General features: G+C 43.5%; 1 protein-coding gene across 1 annotated transcript; it reads right to left on the bottom strand.

Moving 5' to 3' along the window:
* Positions 1-1,616: 1,616 nt before the first annotated feature.
* MINOS1 (mitochondrial inner membrane organizing system 1) lies at positions 1,617-17,853 on the bottom strand. The gene is made up of 4 exons (XM_014952071.1): positions 17,741-17,853; positions 5,475-5,522; positions 4,749-4,858; positions 1,617-1,863 (listed from the first exon to the last, which is right to left on the bottom strand). The coding sequence occupies exons 1-4, from the start codon at positions 17,805-17,807 to the stop codon at positions 1,855-1,857; spliced, it is 234 nt and encodes a 77-aa protein (XP_014807557.1). The 5' UTR covers positions 17,808-17,853; the 3' UTR covers positions 1,617-1,854.
* Positions 17,854-27,272: the final 9,419 nt, after the last annotated feature.

Here is a 27,272-nt window from a genome sequence, read left to right on the forward strand (position 1 = left end):
GACACAGCACCAGCTAATGCCTTGTGTGCATGTTGACAGTTGTTATAGTCAGAGCGTTGCTACGGCTTTTGGTTCTGCTGTTGGTTGAAGCTCTTCTCTCCAGCTGAACTTGACTGCTACCATCGCAGCAAGCACACACACAGAGAACTCAATAAAAACACTTTCCAAACCACAGAAGAGCAATGGGTCCAAAGTACATAGTTCAAATTAAAAATTGGGGCCAGATAAAATGATTCAAAATTGGGAAGAAAGAAAGAGATCCTGTTTCCAATAAGCTGTTTTGACCTGACTGATGAATGTAGTCCGGCAAGGGAGGAGGTGGAAAAACAAGGACATGCTCAAGCAATGGTCCTGGATGGTATCATGCTTTGACAGTCTTTAATGCTGCTCTGGCATTAAAGCTATTTTATTTCACAAGTCCGTTGCTCTAGGCAAGCTCTTCAGCTTCTGTTGACTCTGGGCACAGCTCAACATGTTGCTTCAGTGCGCAAGATCCACACATGAGTGCCCAGGGGGACGTGGGGGTACAGGACTGCTGTAGGACCCAGATCCCATCTCAGGCCCACTGCTCAGTAAGATAAGGAGTTTCTCAAGCTCTCTCTGAACTCAGAAGGCTGCCCCTCAACCCGTCCCCTTCCTTTTTCGGCATGGTTTAAAAAACAAATATTGCACAACTTGTTTTCCATTGTGTTTTCCTTTCTGGAGAGGAACTTCTTTGTCACTCTTTCATCTGCCAGCGCTCACCAGGCAGCAGAACAGGCTTTTGATAAAGTATAGCTCCCTATCAATCTATACCATTCCTTTTCTGTCTTGGGAGACATGCATTTACACCTTGTGCTACAAGGACAACATGCAGCAAGCAGAGGAGAAAGAAAAGAGGTCCTTGAGTGCCATCTCAATAGCTAGAAAATTGTGCTGAGTAAAAGAAGCAGTGAAGATGACCTCTCAAGCGCGCGGAAGAGCAGCAGACAACGTGCCAACAAGGAATTACAAGGACTGGGGTAAACGTAAAATAGAAGGCAGTACTTGGACAAGTCACTTGCCAAGGTAATAAAGAGCTTTAAATATTTGTGACCCATTCCCAGGCACTGAAACCTATATGTTCTCCCACAGAAGAGGGGTGAAAAAACAATCAGCCTAAAAGCTAAGCTCAGAGCCAGATGGCCTGTGCATCAGTTTAATTCGCCCACTAAAGTTTCAAACCTGGGTCACTCCAAGACTCAAAGATCCAAGAGGCAGCACTGACTCTCCCTGCATCGGTCACACAGGCAGGATTTGCCCTTTTGCGTCCTACCTCTTTGGAGAGGACAAAAATTCCAGTTTTAAAGGGCAACTGTACAAACAGGACATGGGAGTATTTATATTCCTCTCCAAACACCGGCACAAGCAGCAGGGGTCTAGCGGGTGATTTATGAGGTGGGAACGCTTCTTTGAACTGTACGTTAGATGGGGGGGGCCTTTCAAGAGTGGAGAGGAACATACGACGGCTGTCTTTTCTGAAGAGCTCTCACAGTGGCTTTTACCCAGGTGGTCACAGCTGCAAGGTACTCAAATTGAAGTCCTCTCCTTCCATTCTCTCTCTCTCTCTCACCCACATACAGAGTCAACACACCAGAGAAGGCCATTTTTTCCTTTTATTTATTTCCCAGAAGAGCTCTTCCTTGCACTTTCCAGACACGATACAAAACAAGCAACAGAATTTTGTTTCATGTACAGAAACAGTTTGTTGGAGTATAAAGAGTTACTGGTGATCGTTACTGAAGAATGTTGGCTTATTCCAGGGGCACTTCAGTATTCCTGAGGAATAATCATTGATTTCTCCTTCCTTCCCACTGGGATAGTCTTAGTCATTAGTCACTGTTCCTGTAAAGCAAGAAGGCTTATATTATTAAAAAGCCATTTGGGTTCCTTACATGGGAGGCGCTGCATGATGTAAAGCAAGCCACTTAGCTCTGTAACATTTCCAGAAGGTAGGCTAAGGTTTTCATCCTTTCCTAGACCGAGAAGTTGAGTATGGAGAAGTTAAGCTGCTATTTTCCTGCCAGAAGCATGCCATGCTTTCATGCATAAACTCCTCCATTCTGATAAAATGGGTACTTCAAAAAAAACCCCGTTATTGTTCAAGTTAACTATTCACAGATTGAACAGAAATCAGACAGAAATCAAAGCCACAAAGGGCAGGAGGAAAGGCTCCGGCTGCCAAACTTCTTGTATTGTTGCACATCAAAGGAACAAGGTTGTAGTTTTTGGGGTGATAAATAACACAGGCTAAATAACCTGAAAAAGAGGATTCTTTCCATTTTGCAAGGGAACCTTAGGTCATGTAATTCTCAGCCTTGAAATAATTGCTAGATGTTGGTTTTAAATTCAGCTGTCACAGTGACATTCACTTCATCAAATTACTTAAAAAACACTCAGAATCTTATGACTGCAAATTAGAATTTTTCTTCATTTTAAACAGTCTCTTGACCTACATCAATGGCTCTTGGTGTTAGTGTTTCATGATCAACTTACTAACCCAAAGGCTGGGCAGGGTGATGGCCCAAGTTACAGCTACAGCAGCTGCAAAGGTGCTTTGTAATCTCCTGATTATTTGGTATCGTGAAGATCCTCTGTCCTCTCTTACACAGGATTCAGAATTTGGAACTTGCTCCTGAAGAATCAAGACTATGGACTGGACAAAGCCCTGAGAAACCTGGCCTGACCTCACAGCTGACCCTGTATTGAGGTCAGACTAGATTACCTCCTTGAAGTCCTCTCCAACTTGAATTATCCTGTGATCCTATGAACTTGACAGGTTTGGAAAACTAGAATCAATTTTGTTCAAGTTAATCCATGCTAGACTTCTCTCTCTCTGCCTTAATAAAGCTGATTTTCTTGCAGTCTCTCACATTTTGACAAGCTCGCATTTGAACAGAAACTGCTTTGTAAAGGAAGTCCTACAGGGTTTAGTATTTTCTAGGAAAAAAACAGATGAGTGATAATTCGACAATATTTTCCATGCTCCTAACCAACAGAAATGGAATAATTTTGTTGTAATAACCCTGGAGCCATTATCCATGACACGACATTTTGGAGAGAATTAATGACATTAACCATTAGATGGCTTCATCCGCATCTTTCCTCTCTCAGCATGTTCAGCCTCTTTGTGCCAGAGAAAGCCAATGGAGACACAGCACTGGAAACTATTTGTCTAGTCTTGTGCCATGCAGGCAGCTGGGCTTCTTCTTGAAGTGTCCTTTCAATTACCTCATGCTCCGAAGGACCACCCTTACTCCAGAGCACTGATTAGTCCTTAATCCAAATAAAATCCTTTACTAGGCTGACCTGAAAGTCAGTTTTCTGTTGCACAACTTCCCTAGTAATGAGCATCCTTGAATGAATAACGCACTCTCAGAACATGTGAACCATTTACCATTCACATGAAGCCATGGACATGGCATTCCAGTTTCTTTTTGGAGACAGAAATTGGAGGGATACCCTCAGGATGGTGTGGGAAGCTACCATGGTTTGATGTTAACACATCTGGCCAGAAGAGTCAGGCACAGAATTCTGAATGTGGGCTGTAGAGGCAATGTTGTATCAGCAGCATCTAAGTCACAGCTTCTCTAGGTTGATAGCCAAAATATTTTATTCTGAAGAAGTTGTTTAAGAATCTTGTTGTTTCCCTTTCTTTGCAGGCAGCTGAAGATGGTATTTATAAGCAGGTGGGGCTGCAGAAGGCTGGTAAAAGTTCATCCACCAGTAAATCTAAGGAGGACTGGACTCAGCTTTCAGCTCTAGATGCATCAGGAAAAAGCCTAAAAACACCTTTAAGCCTCCTCCATCAGGCAGATGAGCAATACAGGGACAATTTCTGCATTCTGTGTAGTGCTCCTGGCAGAACAATTTCCCTCAGTACTTCCTGTAGTGCTAAAGTAACTATGAATATGTCCTGGTAGATGTCTCTCCACTAGGATCAGTGAAACGCTTTGTGAATCTGAAATAGGGACACACACTCCCTTTTTATTCCAGATGCCACAATGGCAAATTACCATAAAACAGCCCCAAATTTTACATGTGAAGAAATAAAGAAAATATAAACGGAGTCAGTTTGCAGACTTAGTGCACCGTAGGCAGTTTGAGAGCACATAAATGGTTCCTGCTATTAATCTATTTTTTAAATATTTTCCCTCAACATGGTGAGTGATAATACTAAACTCATTTAAATCATCCTCTTCAAAACTATTTAAAGTGTACAATTTCTTCAGACTAATTATTACATTACTATACAGCCAAACAAGCCACAAAACTTAGAAATTATTAGTTTTTTCATGTTGAAAAAAAAAAAAAACAACCCACAGAAGATCAAAGATCCGCAGATCTACCTGACATGCCTGACGTGCTTCTTCCCAGTTCACCTCTTTTGAAGTCTGAAGACAGAATCTTACCTTTAGTTTAATTTTTCAGCTTTTTCTACCACGGATTTTTTATTATATGTGTTTTCAGGTTGTGGGAAAAACCTACCTGCAGGATCTGTTAAACTAATTCTGTGTTTTCAGTTTAGTAACTTTACTGCTAAACACAGCAGACATGAAAAATTTCTAAAGAGGAGTTGAATCCCCCCCAGCTCAGCAACACAAGTTTCTTTTTACTAGTGCTCTTTTGGGAAAGGCAGAGGAATATCCATTTAAAAGGTGTCTTGACGTACCGTTTAATGCTAACTTCTAAACTGTTACCTGTTAATATTAACCAGTACTGATACTTACTTTTACAAATTTACCATGGAGAAGATATGGAGACTGGAAGTCGTGTTGACAATTGGAATAAGCCATTCCTAACCCCATCCCCGACCCAAAAGCGATCGGCCATGTCTTTCCTGTGGGGGAAGGAAAGTCGAGAGGAAAAGTTGAAGTCAAGAAAAGCTGTTCACTTCACGTGACTGTGATAGCATTGTTAAATAAGCACCAGGAAAGAATAAATTACTGGAAGATGCCTTTTCGAGTTCTACTAGTCCTAACAACCAGCTAAAACCCAGAGCACTCCAGAAGAACAAGAGTAACAGTAAGAGATCATATTTAGAATTTAATGAAGAGTAATCTCTGAATTCAAGATATTGCTGAAAATTATGGTGTAACCAAAGCATAACTAAAACAAAATTTAGACAGTTTTAGAACTGATATAAGCTGGCAGAAACTGATGTCTAGACACACGGCTCCAGTCATTTGGCTCAAGGCTTCCTACAATTCCAAAATTTGAGTTGAGCACAGTAGGAGCTTCGAGAGATGCCTCATGTAACAACCGTGTTAGACACACAGTTACAAATTCAGGTAACTCCATTTCAACTGAAAAGACCCGACCAATAACGAAATAATTGGTCTAATGTGCTGATTCAGTTTTACACGCCTCCAAGACTTCTTGGTTTTAAACCACACCTACAATAACCAGAAATTAGGAAACCAGGCAGTCAAGATAATCTATAAAAGTATACTTACTTTTGAAGAAGATGACTGAGAAAACAATTCCTAATCCGAATCCAGCACCTGGAAGACAAAAAAAATGCAGTGAGTGAGGACTTAGATAATGCAAAGTAATGGAAAATGACTTAGTTCTTTACAGTGATTCTCAGGAATATCAGACTACACGTTATTTCCATACACCAACCAAAAGTGCTCTTTAATAGCGATTCTGAAAAAAAGTAATTCTTGCTTTTTTAAGTAACTGTAAGCAACTAATTCAGATTAAAATCCCAACATACACAAGTACATTCCCAGAAAGATTTGGGAAACAAACCAGGCTCTCATCCCAGGGAAAGTTACTGAATTTCTGTCACCATCGACAATGTGGAATTAAGATTTATTTGGCTCATTGTCAGCAAATGAGAAATACTTAAACGAAAACTTATTGTGTCCTTGAGCTTTAGATTTTGCAGATGAATATCTTATTGTATTTCGTTTATCTCACTACTTTAACTACTTCAATGTGTGTCCTGAGGGCAGCAAAACTTTGATGCTTTGTGTTACCCTATACCTTGCAAAAGAAAGCTCCAGGCTGCTTATCTTTCACATCCACGACATTCATTATGGAGCATATTTAAACACATTAGGAATGAGTGACTTTTCACATCCTTATACTATATATAGAAATAACTGCAGCAGTTGAAAAAAAAAAATATTCAGCCCCATTAAAACACTGGGCTGGGATATTTAAAAATAATTTTTGCTTTCCTTGGAAGGTGCACTTATGACTTTTTGCAAGAAGTCAGGCAAGTCTGCAAAACTCCTCTCATGACTCAATAAATATAACAGTGAAAACTTGGAGCTCGCGGGGTAAATTCTTCCTTTGGTTATATCCACTAAAGACAAGAATTTTAGATAAGACACAGAAGTACAAAAGTTTAAAAAAATGAAAAAAAAAAAAATCCCTCATGCACATGCTCATTAAAAAAAAACCTAAGAGTTTTGGGTTTATTTTGCAGTAAACACACCCTGCTGTGGGTTTCAATTTGCTCCTTTCAATGCAAGAAATCTAACTTAAGTATAACAAATTTTATTAATTAAAAAATTAATTAATTAATTAATTTTAAAAAAAATCACCCTAAAAGCATGTGAACCTTATTTAAGCTCCTGTTGAAGGCATTACTAAGTGGGTTGAGTCCAGACCAACGCCAAAGAATCCTATACCCTCTTGGCGTATAGGAGTATGTTCCTCTTTTTTTTTTTTTAAGTTTCCTTTTGCTCTTTAAACCTTTTTCCTTGCAAAAAGTACACTAATGGTAGCTCCTTTTGAGACAGAGATTATTGAAACAATACTTACTGCACTGCCTAGTAAATTACCTAAGCACCCCACGGCTTTCTTTGATTAAAAAAACCCCTCAAACATTAGAATAAAGATGACCAAAGAGATGATCTGAGCAAACTCCCTCATGTTCACTCTCCTCTTAGGACTTCACTACCCGTATTTACTGAGACCTGGAAATCAGAGTTGCTTTTGAAAACTCTTTTCATTTTACTACAGATTTTCAATTGTGACAGAGGTAACTACTTTACCAGGTCATTACAACTTCAGAGTAGGCTTACAAAACATGCCACTGCTGGGAAGAACTTTGACCGCCTGCCAAGTGGTCCTGACATAACTCCCCCAGACATTTTGGAAAGGGAGCATTTTGCAGAAGGTCAGGTTTTCTCTCTAATCTTTTGCACAGCGAAGGGAGAGTCTCAGCTCCTCCGATGTCTGCTCAGAGCTTCAGGTTTGGATTTTTTTCCCTGCGTTTCAGACAGTATGAGATACAGCTCTCGGAGCATCTCATATAAAGACCTAACTGCTCACACTGCCTCCCTCACTGGCGTTTATCCGCAGACTGGAAGAGACATCATGCATTACTAAGAGCAGCAGCAGCTCATCCGTGCTAATTCCTCCACTCCCCCTCCCCAAGTAGGGCCTTCCTCCCGTACCTTTGCTATAAACCAGCTGGTGTTGGCTCTCGCAGAATGTTTATGCTATTAAGGATAATTACTATCTTCAAGAATTCATCCAACGGACAACTGTTTGGCCCCCTGACCCGACTCCCTCTGCCAGTCTTTTCCTACAACACGGAGTTACGCTGCCTTTTTGTTGTACTCTAGGTCTGAAAAGGACTTTCTGGAGGGAATAACTTTCTGTTCAGCCAGCACTAGGTGTTGTTTGAGCTGTCCGGTTCAGAAGGCCTGTCACCCAGTGCGCGATACTGGTCCTACGCTTCCTGTGCAGGAGAAGATCCCCTCTGCCAATGCAAACAGTTTAGCTAATCAATGAGAAATGATTTACAGGATGACAAATCCTGCATCATCCCCATGCAGAGCCCAGGCAGTTTCTAATATCACCACATTTTCCACGTTACCAGTCAAACCCACATTCTTCTCACCAGCGTGGTGGCAAACTGCTCGCTTTCTTGTCTTAAAAAAAAGTCTGCCCTAAGGAAGCAGCTATGGTTAATGCAGTTTGTTTCCATCTACGTCCAGAAATAATCATTATCTTGTATTCTCTTCACCTCCTTCAGTTGCTTTCTCACATTACACCCCCGCTTGTAAGGGCTCCACACAGATGCCATCAATGCTGTTTCCTGTTGGCCACGGCGGAAGCTACAGGATACGCTTAAAAGGTGAAAAATTTATTATTTCTGCCAACTGCAACTCAGCCTAAACCTAAAACAAAACCTGGGTCTTTCCCCACGCTAATACCCAGCACCACTGTTAAGCAGATGTGGTCCAGCATCACAGACTTGTCAAGACATAACGGTCTTTCCTAAGAAAGCTTTTTTCCTGACGTAGTGAGAAGCCTGGTTCCCCTGGTTCTAGGGAAGGGATTCATTTTTGTCATGAAAATGCACAGCCTCATTTTTAGAGGCTGTAACTGCACCCTGTTGCAGCAGGAAGGGGAACAGAGCGGCTGATTAGTTTAAAAAGTTGATGGTAAGATATCCAGAGCCTTGCTTTAACTAATGAAAATGCTAGAGAGAAGGAGGAGATCTAAGAGCTAATGCTTTTTGGTTTTAAGTACAAAAAGACAACTTTACAAATGATGCCAAACAAGGACCTTGGGCTTCCCTCGTCCCAAAGGCAGTTTGGTTCATTCCTTTTCTTGCTGAGGAACAGACTATAGTCTAAGCTGAAAACTGTTGCTGATCCCAACACCCAACCAACAAGAAATGCTTGGATCTGCCCTCTCACGTCAGCCAGTGCACATACAGCATTTGCCCTTTTCTACTTGGTTTTAACGTTTAAGCATTGGTTTTAACTTAAAACCAGAAGCTTTAGCTACATTTAATTTCTTAGCCCATCTGGTTAAAAATCTATTTCTGTGGATTCAACAAGAAATGCTCAGATCTGCCCTCTCACATCAGCCAGTGCACATACAGCATTTGCTCTTTTCTACTTGGTTTTAACGTTTAAGCATTGGTTTTAACTTAAAACCAGAAGCTTTAGCTACATTTAATTTCTTAGCCCATCTGGTTAAAAATCTATTTCTGTGGATAGTTTGTCACTCATCTTCATTCCACTAGAAAGTATTTGTGGTTATGTGGTCATTTCCTGTGTCTCCAGGACCAAGGGGGAGCTAAACCATCCTGCCTTGGAAGCAAAGTAATGCATTTCACTTTAATTCTATATAAAGTTACACCAGAGATAAACAATGGCAAAGCTGTTGATGAGTTTTACAGGTTTAAGTTCTCACATGCTCAATTTCCTTTTAAAGAGGCAACACGTTGGTTCAAAGAGCCTCCCACCTGACCAGGGGACACTGGGCCTGCAGCTGTTTCTACTAAAGATCAGCACCCCTAGGCCAGGCTTTAACTTCTTAACAATAAAACATGAAAGGTTTACCTTACAGTAAAAACAAACGAACATGGAAAAGCCAAGGGCTTGATCCACTGCCGGGCACATTTTCCCTCCCTTTCTTGCATGACAGACTCTTTGGAGAAAAAGGCCACAGGAAAGAATACAACACATTTTTCACCTCCTCTGACAGTTTAAAATGTTTAACTGGAAAAACAGTCTCTTCCACCCTACATCTATCAATTCAGCTTAAACTCATTTACAGTCAGTGTCAACAGGGGACAGGACAGTTCTGTGGACATCTTATTCCCACCCTCCAGAAAGCGTCCTGGCCTTATGGACCAGCACAGCCACACGGAATTGGGATTAGGCAGGAAGCCCAGTCTCCCAAACTTTTTCATTCTCCGTTTTTGGCTCGTACACCTTCCAAGAAAAATGTCACAGTACCTCAAATCAATCTAACACACAGAAGAGCACGTGCCGTATACCCAACAGGACATCATAAAAGTGTCTCGGAGAGAAACACAAATCTTCAGGATGGGCTCCTGCCCCACAAGAACATCTGGGAAAAGCTTTTTCTATAAATTTAATCAACAGTCCTTCCAACAGCGATACTACACGGTCCTGTCCTAGGCTACCCAAGTAGCTGTGGGCTGAAGCAGCTATTAAGGCTGCCACACCTAGGCAGACTTCTCTTCAATAGCTTGAAACTTAAAATAGAAGGATTAAAATACGCTCATTGACATCTGGCAAATGTGTTGCCGTTACTATAGCAGCTGGAAGTTTTTAAATTACTTAATAGTTTTCTTTTTGTCATCAGATTCTTTTCCTCTGCCATTTCTTACTCAGAGCCTCCTCTCCTTCAGATTCTCTTATTTTACAATTAAAAGAACTAAATGATTGAAATAAAATGAGGAAGGAGCTCCTGGAAGATGGCTCCTTGTTCTAAGAAAACAGCAACCGCGCTGTACAGACAAGACTCTCTAAAATAGGTCACAGACTTGTCCCAACAGATTTCTTCCCAACTAGAAAGAGAGCTTGCCTTAGGATCAAGAAAATCTATCGAGCTCGGTAAGTTTCTCTCTGGGGACAGTGACAGCAACAGCTTCAAGGTCCAACAGCAAATCTCATCCATGGGCCTGATTTGGGGCATTTCAAAAAAGCATCAGCTCAGTCCAGAAACAAAAATTGCTTTAGGTAAGAAAACACCCAAGACAATTCAAGATCTTCAAAACAAACAAAAAAGGTAAGCAACTCTCAAAATTATGATCTCCTTCCTGTCATAGGGTGTTCTCTCTTGCACCCCTCCAATCCCATTTTGACCAGATACACAGATAATTGTTTTGCAGAAACAGGGAGGAAAGCCTCCTTCATACACCAGGGCCTTTATAGGGCAGCACTTCACACCAGCGAGAAATCCGAGACCATGAAATCACTTATTTACAGAGAGAATTAATTTTAAGCAGACTCTTAGCAAGGTCTTTCATGGCAGGAATCAGATTTTCTTCAAACACCAACTTTGAAGCTTTCATTCTCATCTCCCCCGTCGTGTGGACTGTTTACATAGCGGACAGAAAAACGAGCAAGGACACTAGAAGAAAACATAGTGAAACCATATACCAAGTGCTCGAGGAAGAAGCAGGAAAAAAAAAAAAGTGTGTTTTGTTTTATTCCAGCATTTGACTGTAGTACCACAGAATACTTGGAATGACGGAACATAAATATCCAAATACCATTATAATACAAAAATCCCGACATGGTTTCAGGGGCCACTTTCACCCTTAAGCCCTTCTGCAGTTCAACTGCTGCCCGAACCTTAGATAAACATCAGCACTTTTGCAGATGGACACCCAGCAGCGGGAGGTATTGCTGTCAGCCCATGATCTCCCAAGCAATCACAGCACTAATCTCGGAGCTGGATCAAAACCTCTTCATCCTCACATCCCTGGTGAGACAAGAGGGCACACAAATTTCCTCCCCGCTTATAGAAGGGGGAAGAAGAGTGGAAGCTGCTCTTTGAATAGACAGCACAACAAAGGATCTCACTGATATTGCATCGAGCTTTTAGACAAAATCAGGGTTGCACTCGCTTTAGAAGCAGCTATATAAGAAATCAGCAAGATACTCATCATATAAACAATACACCTCTGACAGAAAACTCTACCTTGTCTTACTGCAATCAAACATTCCACTATTGAAAACAACAACATCGCTAAAAAGAAAAGTTTTGCTGGAGTAAACACATCCCCATTTAGGGCAAGCCTAACAGAGGGTTGGCAAACACGCTCCTTCACACCCAGCCAATGTAGGTTGACCATTACTGACGTCTACTGGCCCGTCTAAGAAATAGAAGCAATTTAGAACAAGAAGTGTTATGGTGGCACCTCACTAGCAGAAAGGTGAAGGAAAGAAGCCTGATCCTTCTCAAATAGCTCACTATTAATTTATTATCATCAAGGATGAGCCAGCAGCCCCAAAAGGATTTTCCTTAGAGAACTACATCTGATATAACAAAGAACAAAGAGTGGTTTCCATCTGCTGCCGTAACATCTCAAGGACCAACGTAGTGGTTTAGGATATCACTTGGCTAGAGTCTCCGTCCCCTTCCCCTGGACAGTGTCACCATGTGCCACCTCCCAAAGAAGGCACAGCTGGCATCTTACCAACGTGCTAGAGCAGAGGACAAGGAAGTCAGCGCGCTTTGGGTTCACTTCCAGCAGAGGTAATCTCATGTAGTCTGGGGTTTTAAATGGCTGCACTATCAGACAGATGTCACAGCTCTTCTTTCCGGTTTTCTCCCACCCCAGAAGCATTGCCAAGAGCAGTCTGGATCGAGGGTCGAGTAGGGCTTCCCCCAGAGCTGACCGGGTGCATCAAGGCAGGGCAGAGCTTCCTGACTCGGGTCAGATGGCCAGCCAAGGGGAACAGCAGGATACAATGCAATTAGGGAAAGAGAGACCTGGATTCCTAAAGATTTTCCTGTCTTTTTCTTCCAAAAGATGGTAACAGCTCTTAACTTGTAGACTATCATCGTATTCAGAACTTTGCTAACAACATAACTAAATATTGCTATTAGATTTTTGACGAAAAGCCTATTCTCAGAACAGCATCTGTCTACCTCTTCCAAATAAAACATTTTTCTGTGGGCTGTATCACAGCCTAAGCCATAAGCAGTTAATATTTACTCAGTCTGGTACAAGATACAGCAAGGAGAATTGGATCTTCTCCTGTAGGACAAAGGAAAATAACTCAGGGTCACAAACAAAGCTCACATAACAATGCAGTTGTGTGCTCAAGTAATATTCACATTTTCCAGTATTAAAAACAAAATCCCAAATGAAGAACAAGTCTTTTGACCTGGTAGCTAAGACCGGATGGCCACATGACGATTGCCAAGCAAAAAAAAAAAAAACACTTCAAAACAGGAATTTCAGGATTTCTGTATATTTAGAGAAAGTCTAATCCAGTTTTCAGAAAGTATAATCAAGTTTTATCATTATATAGACTGACTTTATCCTATTCATAACCACGTGAAGGATTATTTAAAAATAGTGACATTGCAATCCATACAATGATTCCTTCTGAAACATTCAATCTGTGGAGTGACACAAACAATACCATTTCACCCTTGCCATTAACAGAAACAGCTATTCAAGCAGGCCAGATGATGCAAGCCAGAAGAAATCATGTTAACAGTTGCAGGAGAACTGAAAGTGCCCTTTTCTCTTAAAACATTCCTATTAAATGGAAATTAGAAGCATTTTATTCTCAGATGTCAAAACAGAGGATTAGAGGAAAATGAACATTACTACACTGGGTTATTTACAAGCTTCCAGGCTGAATTTTGGTTGAACACAGACATACATCAAAACATTTGTCTCCTACCAAAAAAAAAAAAAAAAAAAAGAAAAAAAAAAAAAAAGAAAAAAAAAAAAAAAGAAAAAAAAAAAAAAAGAAAAAAAAAAAAAAAGAAAAAAAAAAAAAAAGAAAAAAAAAAAAAAAGAAAAAAAAAAAAAAAGAAAAAAAAAAAAAAAGAAGAAAAAAAAAAAAGAACTTCAGCACAGCAACTTAACACACAAGCAAACAGCTTTCCTTTGAATATCAGGCAAAATTACAGCGTTCAGCTCATTTAAAACTACAACAGTTTCAAACCAAACCAAGACACACAGGAACATGACCCTCCCTGCCCTTACACACACACTTTTTATTTCCTCCCTGTTCCCTAGAAACAGCATATAATAATAATTTGTCCAAAATTATAGCCTTGCAGAGAAAAAACAAATCTGTCAGTCCTTCGTGAGTAACTGTCTTTCCACATAAACAGGCATGAACTATCAATCAGTTAAACAAACAAACCAACCCTTTAAACAGGGTTTGAAGCTGGTAAGATGGAAGAAGACCACAATACTATTTACTTCCCTGACCCTTCTCTGCAGAGCTCTGCTGATAAAAAGGAAGAAATGGTTGTGAAGCCTGGGGAGGACACAGGAGTTTATAAAGCTTTTCAAGTTGGGAAGAAAAAGAGAGTTCAATTCTCCTTCCCCACACATCAAACAAGCAACTTTTGTCATGGGTGAGAAAAATCAGTACCAGGAAGAAAGATGGAAAAGGAAGTTAAATTATTTAAATGACTGCACGAGTGAAAAGTCTTGAGAATGTTGCAAAGCCAGAGTCAGCACGATCTGGATCACCCACCAGAGAAACCTCCCAGTCAACCAGGAAAGCACAATCCAACCCATTGCACACAAACCACCCAGGCTACAGCTAGACTTCGAAAGGGAAGGGGAACAAAAATATCTAGACCCATCCTCATCATCAGCAGAAAAAGGAGGTGAGCAAATAAACTCTAATTAACAAGGTTTTGATGTTTTGTGCAAGCATAAGGTTTATAGCACTTAACTCTTTGAAATTAAAAGCGGCCTTAACAACGCCTGACAACATATTCTGTTTTGAACTAACAGGAAAAAGGAAAGAATTTTAATACTAAATTACCAGATGCACACAGGTAGTGACCAGGACGTCAAAAATATAATACAGCATTTCAAAAGATGTAACATAAGATAAATACGTATTTTTAGTGGCATAACATCAAGTTTCTTCCAGGAGCTTGATCTCCAACTAAAACAGTACAGTGTAACTACAACCAACACAGTCAACTATAAAAACTGGTTGAAGTAACCGTAGTGGAAAACCTGACAGATGAATACGAAACAGGACATGCTGCACAGCCCCAAGGTATTATTTAGTACTATTAATACTATTAAATACTACTGCTAATAAAGACATCCTGATAGCTGCTACCTCCCCTTCTCCCTCTCTTGTTTCCCATGTCCCTCCAGCCCTCAAATTAATCCACAGGAATAATCTGTCTCTGTAGTTCTCACAGACACTGGAAAACTATCAAGCCTGCAAGACTCCAGAAATCCAGTGCTCTCCTTTATTTGCAGGGTCTGGAATGGGAAAACACACAGCTAATCCCAATGTTTTTCCCCAGCCATTGGCTGGAAAGATCTCTCCTGCAGTAGTGCTCAGGAAGGATGCAAAGGACGTACAGGAAGGAAACTGCGGCCACTAAAAGGAAAAGTCCAACAAAAAAGTGAGGATTTGGTAAACTTTTATATCCCACGTGACAAGCAACAAAATTCTTAAGTAAAAAAGTTTATTTTCTTTCTTTCCTTCCAGTTTTCAGCCACCCTTGACCGTTTATTGGAAACTCCAGCAAACTTGTGATGTCACACATCACTCCAGCAAACTTGTGATGTCACAAAAACAATCATCACAACCACGCATGTTTTGAAAGTCCCTGCAGAGAAAACAATCATTTCCACTGAGACAGTCTGAGAGAGTTGGTGTTGTCAGCACTCAGTTAACAGTTTGCATAGCTAGGACACCAACTCACTTCACATTTAAAGGCCATCATCATCCTCAGTCACAAACTACCGAAGTATGAAGCAACTTTTGGGTTGTTCTGACTTCCAAAGTTCATACTGAGCCATTTGTTGTTAATACCATGGAGGAGGTTGTCAGCGCAGACGCTTCAGTCACTGAATCAGTCGGAAAAGCACAGAAAACAGAAAAATGCTATCACACATGAAGAGAAACACGTGTCTAAGGCCACCACACTGGGCTTACTGCCATGGATAAAATTATAGAGCTGCAGCCCGAAGGCCATCATAATCTTCAGTTACAAACTACTGCAGTATGAAGCAATTTTTGGGTTGTTCTGACTTCCAAAGTTCATACTGAGCCATTTGTTGTTAATACCATGGAGGAGGTTGTCAGCGCAGACGCTTCAGTCACTGAATCAGTCGGAAAAGCACAGAAAACAGAAAAATGCTATCACACATGAAGAGAAACGCGTGGCTGAGGCCACCACACTGGGCTTAGTGCCATGGATAAAATTATAGAGCTGCAGCCCATATGCCCTTTTTGGGCAATCTAATGAAAAACATGAATTTTACTGAGACCTCTACTCAATACCACGATGAAGCTAACACTGAGAATCCTTGGTCTACAGCACTAGTGCAGAAAGTCTAAGTGCATTTCCTTTCTTCTTTTGCAACTTCAGGATGGAAGAAAACAGCAAATTAAAACAAAAGGCCTGCTGAAGAGGCACGCTGCATTGAAATCAGCCCCGTAACCACTTCTTTCAGCCTCCCAGAGAGACTTTCCATGTACAGGGTTCCTCCATGTACATCCATATGCCCTTTTTGGGCAATCTAATGAAAAACATGAATTTTACTGAGACCTCTACTCAATACCACGATGAAGCTAACACTGAGAATCCTTGGTCTACAGCACTAGTGCAGAAAGTCTAAGTGCATTTCCTTTCTTCTTTTGCAACTTCAGGATGGAAGAAAACAGCAAATTAAAACAAAAGGCCTGCTGAAGAGGCACGCTGCATTGAAATCAGCCCCGTAACCACTTCTTTCAGCCTCCCAGAGAGACTTTCCATGTACAGGGTTCCTCCATGTACATGTACAGCTGCAGCATAGAACAAGTTCTTGTTTATAATTTGGCATACTTAATATTTTATGATAAAGCAACCAATGCTATGGAAACATAAACATATCTGGATATGTTTGTCAGACAAACCTGAATAGAATTTCAAAAGGCAAAACATTGCTCCGGAGCACTTGACACTTTTCAAAGGCCTGTTATAAACAATGGAAGTTTCAGTTTACTTAAAATTATTAAACATCTTCTCTAATGGAAAAGTATTAGGCAACTAAAACCCCAAGTTCCTCATCAGCTTTCAAGAATAAGGCCACTACAGCAACAAGAAATAAACATTCACATTTCTCAGATATTATTGATGGTTCGAAAAGAGCCTTCTGCACCAACATGGAACGCATACCTTTCGTGTCAGACACTTCACTTCTTGCTCTACACATTGCATTTAAAGATTTGCTTGCACATACACATTTCATAAAGCCACATCCTCCGTCCAGTCCGTTTGCCAGCCTGTCACATGAAGAGCACCGAACTGTGCATACACAACTACCATCACCCATCAAACTCACAGTTGTAAGTGAAATGCTACGCATGGTTTGCTGTAGATCTGAAACACTGCAGGCATGTGCATAATCCTAACTTTAAGGACAAATAAACACCAAAGAAAAACAACGGAACTGCTCCCCTACCTAAAGAAAAGGCACAACTTCTGCAGGGCTGGGACACCGGACGGAAAGCTTCTCAATGTCAAACTGAGCACACTGTACTAACACATGCCAAAGCTATCAGCGTGTCACGCCGCGTATTGCTTTTAATAAACACAGCCCACCTCGGCCACTGAGCGATGTGAACAGCTCAGCAGAAACAGATTTCCACAACCAAGCCGCCGCCGTCGTCATAGCGAAACTAAAGGCGGGCAAGGTCGTGGCACTTAAGGACCCGGTTATGCCTACCCGGGGCCCATTCATTCAGGGCCGGAGGCAACCGGCCGGCTGCGGGGCTCACCACAGAGGGAGATTTCCGAGGGAAACCTCTCATTTTCAACACAGGGAGTAACCAGAGATCAAAACCGACCCTCCGCTACCGGATCGCGGGTAAGCCGGGGCTGGGCCGGGGTGAAGAGCCCCGGGGCGACCGTGGCAGCGGGCTCAGAGGGGTCCGTGCCCGCGGCCAAGGTCACCTTGTCAGGCCCGCGACCGCCCGGCTCCCTCCCGCCGCGCCGGTGCCCAGTCCCCGGGGGACAGCGCTGCCCTGCGCTGAAGGAGAAAGCGCAGGACACCCCTCCCGGGCGCACAGAGCGGCGAGGCCGCCACCGAGCAAGGCCAGGCCCGGAGCGGCGGAGGGCACCGGGCCTTACAGGGCCCTTCTTCACCGGGCCCGGCCGCACCACCGGGGCGGGCAGGCGGCGGCCCTCCCAGTCCCGGGGCGCCCGGTCGGCCAGCCAGCCCCGCTCCTCCCCAGGTCCTCCCCCTCCGCCCTGCCCTCCCCGCCCTTACCCAGCTTGACGGCGGAGTCCGCCATACACCGGTCCCACTTCCTGCCCAGCTCGCCCTCCGACGCCATCTTGGCCGTCCCCTCCCACCTCAGGCCGTGCCCTCGTCTCCTCCCCCCGCGCAACTCTCGCGAGATCTGCCGGCGCGGGCAAGCGGCAGATGGCCAGATCTCGCGAGATTTCCTTCACGGACACGGCTCCCCGTCCCAGCCGCCGTTGTCAAGGTTACCGGCGGGACGGCGCGATGGCGGCCGAGCTCGACCTTGGGCCCGGCCCAAACGCCCGTTTTTCCCCGTAGGCTCAGGGCCACCGCAGCCTTAGCCCTTCCTGGGCCCCGTCTCTTCACACAGGGCCCCACTATGTATTTATGAGGCCTCATATCCCTCACTTCAAGGCAGGATCCCCATCATCTTAGAGGCCCCTGGCTTGGGCCTACCCTTGTCAACCCTTGAGGGCTCTCACCTCATCCTTGGTAAGAGCCGATCTGTGTGTAGGGTTCCATCTCTCTCTGAAGGGTTGAGTATATCTTGCTGGACATGCATTCCCAGGTAGATTTTCCCCCACCAAGGGTTGCAGAGGTGCTGCCTCCTACACAGCTCCTCTATCTTTGCTGGTTGACTTCAGCTCCTCTTCAGGGCCTGAAATGAGGTACAGGTGTGTGAAAAAAAACCCAGCTGTTGCCAATCCCTGTCGATGTCCCAGTGATCACCTCTTTTACTTAAGCACAATGTAGGCCCCCCAACTTGCTTAGTGGGGGAAAGGAGCTGGATAATGTTAGGAAGAAAATAATGTCATAGTTAAGAAAGTATTTCATACATTTGGATGCTAATATTAGAGTAAACAGTTGTGGGAAGGATTCTCAGTGATTTGGAGGTCTTTGGCACAAGTGTTGCCAGCATTTGTGGAACCAGGAATGTAAGTGTGAAGAGTTTTGAACTTACTGTACTGAACTTTGTATTGCAAATGTTGTGTAGGCTTTCTAGAAATTTACTCAAATCAGTCTGTACTGCTGCACAGTCAGTATCACAAATAGAACTGTGCATCACGTTACTTATAAAAATACCAACAGGATCAAGCAGTTTTTTCCCTGACTGGATAACAAAGTGTTTTCTGAAACCCCTGGCCCAGTGGTACATCCCAATGTGCCAGCTCCACCCTCCCATTTCCAAACATCCTCTGCAAAACATCAGGAGGAGAAAGATACTTGAAGCCTCCGGATAATTCTTTACATTATTTTTTTTTTTCCCCCTAAAAATTAAATTCCAGAAATTGGTGTTTAAAAACCAACCCAGAAATGTGGTCTTCTCTTTGGCAAAAACAAATACCCAGCGCGGGCCAATGTGTAGTCTCACTTCACACTTACTCATTTTCAGACTGTTGGGCTCGCTGGAAAGCGCTGTTTCTTCGGGGATGAAGGAAGCAGTGGTGAGCTGTCGGGCTGTAAGGCGCTTCAGAAAGGCTCACGTCGCTGTGTAATGGGTCTGAATGTATTTTGACACCCTTGCGTCAGCAGCGCGCTGCATTAAACCCTTTCTAAGGAGAGGGAGTAGTTCAGTGTAATTGTTTTGAATGTCCAGCTTCCTTCTGAGGAATCAGTCTGCTTCTTTTAAATCCTGGAGTCAGTGATTGGAGGGGGCTCTGGAAAACGTTATCCATTAAGGATCTAGAGCACATTCTTCATACCCCTTCCCTACCCCAGGGAAAAATTAAGACAGGAGGGAATGAGTCCAAAGACAGCCTTTTCTCTCCATTGCTATAGTTACTTGGCAATTAGACCCTCTCGGTGTAATATTGAGTATTTATTATTGTATGACTCCAAGGTGATGTTTAGAACATGTGGTTTTGAAAAACCTTTCTTTTCTGCATTTTTACAGCCTAGAGTGCACTGTCACAGGGTTCCTTCCCTCCCTTCTCCCCTCACATGCTCTTCTCCTTTCCTTCCAATAAACAAATATCTGAAAAAAATCGAGGAGGCTGAAATGGAGCCAGAAGGCTTCAGAAATCTCTGCCTTTCTCTGATGGAAGTCAACTTTTAGTAGGTTCAGACCTTGTATCGCCAGTTTCCTTAATTATGTACCTATTAAATTAGTAAGACTGCTCACGGACTAAAGTTAGGCATTCTTTTAAATGTTAGTTTTTCAACAGATGGCCATCAAAGAAACAAGTAAAATTGAGAATCTAATAAGAATTAGTACCACTACTATTCTTCAAAAATGCTATTTTGTGGTGCTTAGTGAAAGAAGCCACGTGGAGTGTTTGTAGAGGGTATATCCATGCACACACCTGCTCTGGGGCTGCACGAGCCAGAATTTGAAGGCCCTTTTCATCATAAAAGACTTTATTTTCTTTTAACTGCTAGCCCAATCTGTTATGTAGTGCAGTATAGGATGGCTCACCCTTACCCCAATTGCTTTTGCTTTAAAACTTCCAAGCAAATCTCTTAAATCTTGATTCTTCCCCAGGATGAGTGTATTGCCTCTTACCCTGTTTTTTCAAAGAACCCTATAACACCCCTCCTGTCAGTTCCCCACTGGATACTAATCTCTCCTCTTTTCCAAAGAATACACATGTAAGTTCCCCCATAGTTTTAAATAACACGAATCGCCTCCCACACACACTCTTATTATTTTTTTTTCCCTGCCAAGAGTAGCAGTGATCTGCAGAGGAAGACAGCAGTGTAGGAGTTTGCTGCTTGAGAAACGGTTGACACAGCCTTGGTCGTGAGCCTCCACTTTGCTGTTTGCGCTTCCAGAAACCTTCTTTCATGTCACAGAGAATCACACCTGGGCTGGAGACTTCAACTCTCAGTCTCTGCTCCAGTTGGTTGGTTTTTTTTTCCCCTCACAGATACAAGCTGCATTCACCAGCAGATACCGATGCTTATTTTTCCTCTTTCAAAGCCTCCTTGCTAGCCAAGCAACAACAACAACAAAAAAGAGTCCAAAGTCTGGGGAGAAAGAAACCTCTCCCCAGCAGGACTTTGCCCTCAAATGGGAAAAGTGCCAGAGACTCCATTAAGTCTACTTTGCTATTCTTATTGATTTTCTGTGGAAGGCAGGCGGATACTGTGGGGATGAACAATAGTCTAAAGGCCGAGGTAGACTTGCATTAGGAGAGACAGCTCGGGATGGGGAGTGAAATAGCACTCAGGCTTTTCACCGCGATCGCATTCGTGTTAATAAGCAAGTCCATTTTGTGTCTGGGCTAATGTATTTTAATAGCAGTTTTGCCAAGCTGATTTAATGTTCTGTTCGGTAGCGTGGTGCCGCTGGTTCCGGTCCTCAGGTCCGGCTGATTGAAGTGGAACTTTGAGGGGAAAAAAAAAAAGAAGGAATTAGATGTGTCGCCACTCGTTGTGCTAATTCTGCTTTAAACTGCTTCTGTGAATATGAAGTTTGCCCCCCCAAAAAATCTCTGGAGGAAAGCACTCGGCGTGGAAAGGCTGATCTGAGTTTTTGCTAACTCTTCTGTTACAGGCGTAAGCGCCGCGATGACATTTCTCGCCTTTATTTGATTTGTACTGTTTTGTGATCATTTGTTAGTTTAGTAGTAGAAATAAGAAAAGCACTCATGCCCTGTATCGATAGAGGTTTTTCTAATGAATAAGCCTGTGAAAGAGTGCTATTTTTCAGCTCTTCAAGTATGTTTTTCCATTCGTCCATGTCACTGGCTAATTCTATACAGATTCTAACAAGTGAACCGTGACTATTGTATTAAGAAAGAATCCAGGCCCTTGCAATTCTTTTGGCTGGTATATTAGCAAGCTTGAAATGAAGTGCAACGTGTCAAGGAAAAAGTAAGGGAATGGAAAGTTTTGTTTCTTTCTGGTGCATTTAATCAGCTTCTCCTTGATTCTTTTTTAATGACGGGCTGTAGGCATTATTACTACAGTTAATGACCGAGTTTGACAAGAATGTTCTCAATACTCTCTTTGCCCAGGCTAAAGACATTTCTGAAGGTTCCTGTCTATCAACCTTTCTGTGCTGAAAACATAAAGTTAAAAGAGCAGTCGCAAGCACAGAAATAAACAGCATCCTGGGACATGCAAATAAAGGGAACGTGCTGGAAAACCAGCCATCCCAGTAGTCCTGTGGTCCACTGTTCTGGACTGATATTTAAAAAAATGCCTCATAGTCCTGTTCTGAACAAGTTTTGCTGGGTTCCTTGAGGTGGGATTTCAGATATTCTCTCGGTGAGGATTTGTACAGCTTGTATTAAACGTCTGGTGGAATACAGTTGGATGGAAATCTGTGGGACATGTTGTTTGCAGCCATGCTGTTTTCACTCCAAGGCATGTCCAGGCAAAGTATTCTCAGTGGGCAGGTACTTTTGGACTGAAATAAAGCAAATGTTATTAGTGGATGAGGATGTTACTTTATACGTGAAAAAATAAAATATAAAAATGCTTTTATGTCTGAGATACAGACCCGGATTGCAGAGATGTGACTTTTCAACCCTAAATCCCCTCTCTGTGGATCTTGGCTTCAGCCGAGTGGCTAAGTCTGCTCTCAGTCTGTGAAAGAGGGATATGGGACATGACTTGGTCTTAACTATTTAGGCAAAACACTTGTAAGAGAATGGTCAAAGCCAGAAAAACCATGTGCCTTTAGCAATATCTGTGCTTGAGTGATGTTTAACCTTTTATTTCTCTGCCTTTACTGCGACAGTGCTGGCCTGGTAGCAGAATGTCTCATTTTTGGCCAGTATGTGGACATCTTAGGCTGCTAGGTTTATTGTCTTTTACATGCATCAAGTGAGCAGATCTGCTTGGGTGCTGATTAAGTGGAAAAAAGCCTGGTTTTAGCATTCTTGCGGGGGGGGGGTGGTGGTGCCTCAAACCTCACACTAAATGGGCAATATGTGGTTTTTCATTAAACATGGTATTTTGATTTACTCGCCAGTTCCTGCAGAGAATGGGGAAACTCTTAAAATCTTTATATTCTGAGAGTACTCTCAACAAAGTTGCTTTGGAATGGGAGGGAGGCTTTTTTTATTGTTTGTGTGCTATTTTGACAGTGTGTACAAAGATCTCCATAGTGAGAACTATCTGTGGCTTGAATATGGAATTCCAAGACATTGGGTAGTGTTGTAGGTACCTTTTTCCTATATTAGTTTCCAAGAAACACTCAGTTTTCTGCCTCAAATCAAGAGATGCTGTTGCTTTACTGACTCTGACTAATAAAACCCAGCAAGCTAAACTTTACCATTGCTGGAAGACGCTTGCAGCAGTAAATTCAATTTATGAGAACCCCTAATAAAAGTTTACATATCTTTCAAGTGCCACAAGCTTGACATGAAAGAAATGGGCATTCTGACCTAAAAAAGCTCAATATGTCTTTTTCTTTAATAGAAAAATGAATATTCAGTGAAGCATGAAAGGTTTTTTTTTTTTTTTCCTAGGTCCTTGTTTCTAATTATGTTCTCACAGTCACTCTTGGTCCTGGCTAAACACTGGAATAAACAAAATAAATAGCATTTTGCCATGCATGCAGGAGGATTAAATAAAAAACACATCGTGTTGGACCGCAAACGCGTTACGAAGTTCTGGCTAAACGTGAAAAGTACTTTGTAATGCTAATAAGTATTTATTCTTTTGCTTCCTTGAATGTAATCAAGTGTACAGGGAAAGCACATGTATTTTATAGTTGCTGATTGCAAGATCAAAAGCCTTGTTATTAATTGCACATGAATCTGATGTTGTAGGGCTGTTAAGCCGTCAACTGACATCATCGTTTGCTTCCTTTGTTTATAGACCCTTATTTTAAAGATGCCTCATCCTGACACGAAGCCTTTTGAGCACACTCTTTTCTGTTTAGGTGGGTGATTCCGTGCCAGGAGGTGTGGGAAATGCTCAGGTAACGCCACCTCACAGCACTAAGATTTTTCAGATATCCCTAAATTAGCTGTATTTGGTGTCAGCCCCTCCACGAATTGCAGCAGAAGGCAGGATGGCTACAGCTGTAGTCAGGTACGTGGAGACTTCTGCCTGCTGAGATGGCTCCTCACTGCAAATCGTAGCCTACCAGGGAGAGTCTAGTCCTACATCTTAATAAATAAACAAAAACAACCAAAAAATTCCCTTAAGCATGTCCTGCTATAAACAAGCAAAACAAGCAGCTGGTCCTCATTTGAAAAGATGTTCCATCAATTTCAAAAGGAATCTGCAGATGATCTTAATGCAAATATTTTTGGGAAAACAAAAAGCAGCTGTTTATTCTTCTTTATACCTATTAGCAGGAAAACAAAATCCAGGATGCTTGTATTTCTTCCGCTAAGAAAAACATCCTCTTGGCCTCAACCTTCATTTGGATCTCAAATTGTTTAAAATACACTGGGCTGTGTAACGCTGCTTTTGGTCTGCTGCTTCAGCCAGCAGCTACAAACTGTTTCTGTTAATTGCTACAAAAGTAGAGTAGTCATTGTATACTCGGCATGAGTTTTGTGATGAAAATAATGAAATTTGGAATATACTGCTCTGCTCTGGGGAGGCCCCATCTGGAGCACTGGGTCCAGTTCTGGGCTGCCCAGTTCCAGAAGGACAGGGAACTGCTGGAGAGGGGACAGCAGAGGCTACAGAGATGATGAGGGGCCTGGAGCATCTGTTTTTCCAGTGGTGCCCAGTGACAGGACAACAAGAAATGGGCACAAACTTGAACATGGGATGCTCCATCTAAACATGAGGAAGAACTTCTTTCTGGGTTGCAGAGGTTGGAAGGGGTTGCAGAGCCCTGGAAGAGGCTGCCTAGGGAGGTGGTGGAGTCTCTTCTGGAGACATTCAGACACCCCCTAGACATGTTCCTGTGGGACCTGCTCTGGGTGGGGGTTGGACTGGGTGATCTCCAGAAGTCCCTTCCAACCCCATGTGATCCTGTGATTCTGTAATACGCATTTTCAAATTTATCAATTTTGTCCTCCCAGACTCTGCCCCAAGGAAAACATGCACATTAGACGCGTGGAACCCTGTAAAATGAATGAATAATTTGCCGTGTTAATTAACAGGCTGGCTTTTCTTAATTACTGCTGGTAGGCACCTCTGAGGGAACATAAGGACTGAAGGATCTGGGGACTGCAAAATAGAAGCCACTTTGCATTGCTGCATCTTATGAGCGGGGTTTAAGTAGGTTGGGCTGATGAATATTGGCCAAGAGTTGAATTCAGAGAGGAGGAAATGCTTTCTGGGGTCACGGCAGGATCATTTCCCATTTTAGGATTATTTGGTGGTGGGTTATTGATGGAGTTTCAAGTGCTTTTTTTTTTTTTTTTTCTGTGGAGTCACACAGCTCCTGTGTTTTCTTGAGATTGCTCTACTGGTTTCTATCCTTCCCTTTCTGGCATCGTTTTGTTCCTGCACTGAGAACACCAAAGGCTTAGAAATGTCAAGAGAGGAATGAAAAAAAAAAAGTGGGTAAGGGCTAATTTAGCAGAATGGGTGACAGCAGATTGTCTGGAGCCCTCAACGCACAGGATAACTTTGCTTTCCTAATTAGTGTAAGCAGTGATAGCTCTTAGGTCTGTGTGTGGTGGTTTGTGGTGCAAATTGAGGTTGCACAGCAATGCCTCCGTGCTGCTGTACCTGGAAGGGTGTCAGAGCCTTTCCCTTCCCTGGAAATCCAGCTTGTCCCTCTCAAACTAAAAGCTGCAGCTGGTCCCCCTGTAGGTTAAACAGGCAGTTGGGGTTGTTGTCTCTCCCCAGGTCCTGTTTGGTGTCTGTTTGGTTCACCCAGGAACAGTGTGGTGAGTAGGGCCCAAGAGGTGATTGTCCCCCTGTCCTTGGCACTGGTGAGGCCCCACCTCGAGTACTGTGTCCAGTTTTGGGCCCCCTACCATAAAAAAGACATTGAGGTGCTGGAGCAGGTCCAGAGAAGGGCAATGGAGCTGGGGAGGGGTCTGGAGCACAAGTCTTATGAGGAGAGGCTGAGGGAGCTGGGGGTGTTCAGCCTGGAGAAGAGGAGGCTGAGGGGAGACCTTCTTGCTCTCTCCAACTCCCTGAAAGGAGGGTGTAGAGAGGTGGGGGTCGGTCTCTTCTCCCAAGTCACAGGCGACAGGACGAGAGGAAATGGCCTCAAGTTACACCAGGGGAGGTTCAGGCTGGATATTGGGAAATTTTTTTTCACTGAAAGGGTTCTCAGCCATTGGAATGGGCTGCCCAGGGAGGTGGTTGAGGCCCCATCCCTGGAGGTGTTCAAAAGAGGGGTTGATGTAGTGCTGGGAGATAGGGTTTAGTGATGTTGCTTTTTGTTTGTTGTGTGGGTGTCTGTTTTTGTCAGTTAGGTTGACGGTTGGACAAGATGATCTTTAAGGTCCCTTCCAACCTAGAAGATTCTGTGATTCTGTGATGGTGACGGACATTGAGTCGAGCCCCTGTAATAAGGTCCAAGTGAGAAGTCCAAGTTTGGCCTTGGCCATCTCCTGCAGGAAGGATGTACCACAGCGTTACGTCCAAGGGAAAAAACGGTGTGGGACTCCCCTCGTCAGCGTTTCCCGGTTCCTCCAGCAAACTGCGGAAAGTAAATGGAGTAACAAAAGGGCTTTTTGGCTCAGGAGGGGCCATGTCTGCGGTGCGGGAGCCAGACAGCACCGGCGGAGGGTCCTCGGGGTGCTGGCAGCAAAACTCTAGTGAAACGTGGGTCAAAAAATTGTTCCAAAAAAATGGGGAGAGGGGAGCGCTGTCACATAATGAATGGGATGCTCCCCGGGGGTAACGGGGGCAGCTGCAGCCTCCAGTGCACGGGTACCCGCTGAGATGTGCCAGTCTAGGTCTGAAATCGGGATCAATTTTATCTGAGATCACTGAAATCTGAGTTAATATGTTAAGGCAAAAAAAAATGGTTTCTTTGTGGGACAGTCTGAGGAAAGCAGAACTGCTTTATTTGTGCGTACACCCCGATGTGCTGATTTGGAGATGGGGACGGCGGCTGCCAGAGCCCTGAAGTCCCCAGAAGATATAAGTGTCTGCTTAGCTCCCAGCAGGTACCTGCATGTTTCGCCTTCCAGGGAAGGCTGAACACTTGCTTTTCAAATTAATTAACCCTGGCTGATTATTTTTCCCGGTTGCTTCAGAGCTGCAGCGGGTGCGTTCCAGGCAGCACCAGTGATGATGCTCCATCAGTTTCCCCTGTACAGTCCGGTGTTCAGCGCTGATGACGTTGCCCAGAACGCTGGTCGGGCTGACGTTTTCCGTGCTACCCGCTGGTTTTCCTTTAACCCTAAGGCCTATTTAAGCGTTTAAAGGTGTTCGGAGGAGGGAGGTGCTGCTCGGCGGCGGGGCTGGGCCCGACTGCCCCTCGGCGCGCCCTCCGGGCAGGCCCCGCCCCTTGCCCCGCCCACTGGGCGGAGCCACCGGCTCTCCCCGCCCCGCTTCGCGCGCCGCGCTCCATACTTGGCGATGGCCGGCGAGCCGCCCGCTGATTGGCGGGCCGGCGGCGAAGGGGCGGGGCGGCGCGGGGCTGACCCGGATGTTCACTCCTAGGCAACGGCGGAAGTGGAAGGGCCGCGGCCTGCCTCGGAGGGAGACCGGACGGGACCGGGAGGCGCCG

The sequence above is a fragment of the Calidris pugnax genome, unplaced genomic scaffold, assembly GCF_001431845.1.
Source record: "Calidris pugnax isolate Ruff unplaced genomic scaffold, ASM143184v1 scaffold161, whole genome shotgun sequence".
In the NCBI taxonomy this organism is placed as follows: Eukaryota; Metazoa; Chordata; class Aves; order Charadriiformes; family Scolopacidae; genus Calidris; species Calidris pugnax.